Source organism: Fomitiporia mediterranea (assembly GCF_000271605.1).
Source record: "Fomitiporia mediterranea MF3/22 unplaced genomic scaffold FOMMEscaffold_142, whole genome shotgun sequence".
Classification (NCBI taxonomy): Eukaryota; Fungi; Basidiomycota; class Agaricomycetes; order Hymenochaetales; family Hymenochaetaceae; genus Fomitiporia; species Fomitiporia mediterranea.
This window is the reverse complement of record NW_006760527.1, coordinates 268-4338: the sequence shown is the minus strand read 5'-3', so window position 1 is coordinate 4338 and position 4071 is coordinate 268. Positions and strand designations below refer to the sequence as shown.

The 4071-nt window shown below is 39.0% G+C and overlaps 1 protein-coding gene across 1 annotated transcript; it reads right to left on the bottom strand.

Moving 5' to 3' along the window:
• Positions 1-1281: 1281 nt before the first annotated feature.
• Positions 1282-1960, bottom strand: FOMMEDRAFT_162924 (uncharacterized protein; the record flags this gene model as incomplete). Its single annotated transcript, XM_007272136.1, has 3 exons — positions 1282-1449; positions 1506-1587; positions 1905-1960. The coding sequence occupies 3 exons, from the start codon at positions 1958-1960 to the stop codon at positions 1282-1284; spliced, it is 306 nt and encodes a 101-aa protein (XP_007272198.1).
• Positions 1961-4071: the final 2111 nt, after the last annotated feature.

Below are 4071 nucleotides of genomic sequence, written 5' to 3'. Positions count from 1 at the left end.
CAGAACAAACCGACCGGGTACAGTTTTATTATTATTATTAATGACTACGGATTGATATTGACGACGATGGCATTCAGAATTTCGACGTCGCCATCCTCAGCATGGCCGTCCAAAAATCTCTGTTGTGGTGGACGGTTGGTAGGTGTTTGTTATAGATAATGAAGAGGCATACCTCCATTAGAATTGCCAGTATGACTTGAATGGGGTATGTTGCGTCGCCTCCACGGAGAGCTAATGCCGTACCGATGATATCGATAAGTACAGTTGCTAGCATGTCCCTCGCCTCCTGGAAGACGTCAACGGCTACACCATCGAGATTGTTTATGAAGCCGTCTTGCACGACTTGGCGATGGTTTCACAGTGTCTCGTTTGCGTTGTTGATTTGTTCCAGGAGCACCTGGATTCTGCCGGGGAGGTCATAGTTCTCGGGCGCCAATGCCAGAGGTGCAGTAACGAAGCCGTCACCTGCTATCTGATCTTCGAACAGGATAAGTGTATTGCCCTCCTCAGCGGGTGCATTCTGCTACTACAGCATAAATAGTGTGAATAGTTATTGTGACGTTCATCACATACCGGGATATACCAGTCATACCGTCGTCGTCGTCGGGCAGCTCAACTGGCCTCATTCGAGGTGCAGGTGGCATCGGTTCGATGTCTATTCTAGGCTGGATAAATGAGGCCTCGAGTGGGTTGAAGTTCATGAAGACTGCGTAGAAGGTCTTGTGATAAATTCCAAAAGGATGAAGCAGTGATGGTTGATGAGGATGAAGGGTGAATGAACAATTAGGCCTCTTTTTATATGTGGATCACGGGAACGGCGTGTTCTTGGTGGCTTTGGAACGATGGAGCCACGAAACGCAACACCAACATGACGCGTCCTTACGCGTCGGTCACTCATAGCCGCGATTCATAGAGGATCTCTCGATGTTTCTCTTGGTGTATTATCTGAAATTTGCAACTGATTCTTTGGATTTTAGTTATTATTACCGTATTGGCCAGTCGACACCCACGGTGACTTGTAATTACTCTTATATATGAGGCAAAACGAGGAATCTTTCGCTGTATCTTGCAATCGTCCTAAAGCGAGTGACTTGTATGACATGGCAGAACGAACCGACACAGTAAATCCTTTTTTTCTCTCGCGGCAGATCGATTGTACGATTGCATTTAGAATTTCAACATCCTTATCCCGGGATGTCCTTTCAAAACTCTCTGTTGTGATAATCGATCAAATAGGTGTTCCCTTAAAGATGATGAAGATACGAACTTCTTTAAGAATAGCTATAACCGCTTGATCCTGGAAGTTTGCCACTCCTCCTTGTTGGTGTAATGTATCACGGGCATCGTAGTCATTTCGATTGCTCCCAGATTCCTTGCCTCCTGGATGATGCTGACGATTGCAGCACTGTGGTCGTTAATGAACTCATTTTGAACATCTTGTCGAAGATTCTGCAACGCCTCGTGGAAGACATTGCTGAAATCCGGAAGATTATGTGAAAGGTTACATAGTCGTGTTGTTGCTCCAACACAGGGAACTCATCCTCGAAGGTGACGGGTTTTGTTCCCCTCCAATGGTGCATCCTATTACTGCAGCATAGACGTTGTGACAATGAGGTATACCCAAAATCTTTGATAACGTTCGCGGATCCATGTTAGAAGAGGCGACAATACCTATAAAGCCTCACGGAATCATATAGGTCGCAGGACTAGTATCCATGGCTCGTGAGTTCTCTGCCCTTCCATTAAAACATATTGACTGGGTAGACGTGTCAAGACATGAAAGACGCACAGGGACTAGCAACTATGCGTAACTCTGGGTAAATACTCGTTTATGAACTGTTACGGAAGGGTTGTATGTTCTGGGACTATGTGGGTCACCTTGATGAGGCCGAAGATGCGCTTACTTCGGTGAAGCAGAAAGCTTATGTCCAATGGTGCTGAAACCGTTGTCTACATCCATGGGAAAGTCGAAGAAATTCCAAGGGTTTAGTACAATCTGTTCACAGGCACGAAGACTGGGAGGTTAATTACTATTATGAGATGATTAGTTTATCAACGGACGAACCATGAGACGATGACTTCATAATGTCTCAGTTAGAATACATACAATATAAGGACGAGAGACACTGAGCAGTCAATCGTCACCTCACCCCTTGTCTATGCATGCCCCCCTTAAGTTTTCCCTCTCAACAGGTTATGAGCCTTGTGCTCCCTACATACACACATCCACTGTACACTCTAAACCCTTTACTCACATACATTTGCACACATTTGCATCATGGTTCCTCCACATACAGATACACACTGTAAACCAGCTGATGTACCTAAATACTTTGGTCAAAACATTACAATGCTTAAGACTGAAGTGAACTACAAGATGTGGCACTACTGCATTGTTTCTAGTGTTACAGCTACATGCTTTAAACACTTACTAAAGGATGAACCACAGAACAAAGCCAAGAGGGAGATGGTTAAGGCCATTCATACATGTATAGTTAATAACATTGCTGACACAATATTGGCAAACTATATGCACTTCAATACATCTATCCCTCAGTTAATGAAAGTGCTTGAAGAATGCTTTAACTCTCAGACAGTACATAAAAAGGCCATTAATGAATCAGCACTGTTTATTTGTAGAGACCATGTAAAACATTTCAGACATACATTAGACAGACTTGACAAAGCATACACAACTCTGTCTGCTAACAGTAATCCACCATATGACTCTACATACAAAGTAGCAATATTGCTTGCTACTCCTGAGCAATATACACACATAGTAAATACAATAATACAATCTACTGATACTCAAAACAAAGGCAAACCAGTCAATGAACATAAGAAAGTCAAACCAAAACAACTAATCCTTACATTACAGAATGCCTACAATGATTACTGTGCTAAACAAGTATAAGATTCTAATGATTGGACAAAGAATAATGTACACACTAATACAATGTATAAAGCCAATAAGTGGAGGAAATTCAATCCAACAAATCTGTTCAATCCAACAAAAGCAAAATGTTTCAATTGTGGAAAAACAGGACATTTCTCTAAAGAATGCTGCAAACCTTATACTGAAGCTACAAAGCTTGCCTGCACCAAACATCAAGCTAACATTGTGTATAAAACAAACCAAACTGTGGAAAACACAACAAACACATTTATTATTGAAAACCCAAACAAAAACAATGTTGAATTAAAGGAAGGCAATGTTGAAATGAACAATAATGCCTATGCTCTTATTCTAAGCAACCAGGACAAACAATTTGAACAATACACTTCCTGGGTATGTACTAATGTATTTACAAATACAATCATAGCTAACAAGAAATCCTATATGCAAACAATGGATTTACTCAATTCTAGTGTATCAATACATACTACTCCTTATCTATTTCAATTAACAAATGTACACAACATAACTCCTACAGTTGTAACTATTGCAAATAGATTAATAATGACTCTTAATTGAGCTGGATCTATGTGTATCAAAATCCCAAAGAATATACAAGAAAGAAGTGTCATAACATTACAAAATGTTTATTACTATCCACAAATGAACTTTTCCCTCATAAGTCAAGCACTACTATGTAGGGAAGGTTATTCTTTTATGTTTACAAACAATAATTGTACTATAACATCACCATGTAACAAATACATCAGACATATACAATTAAGAAATAACTTGTATATTTTGTACAATAATCATTTGTTAAAAACAATGAACAAACTATCTATTTATAATATACATAAATGCCTCAGACATATAAGTTACAATTATATTAAACAATTATTAAAGACACAACCAAGTGTACTATCAACTAAAATAATGAACTACAAAGAAAAAGAATGTATTGAATGTATAAAAGCAAATATCAAACATACACCAATACTAAAGCTACATCAATCTCCTCTTACAAATCAATTTAGAGATCTTATTCATATTGATATCATTGGTCCTATTGAACTACACACATATAAGAACATACACTACTTATTAACAATTGTAGACAATTCTACTTGTTAGTGTATAATGCTCAAATTACAAACAAAATCCAATACATA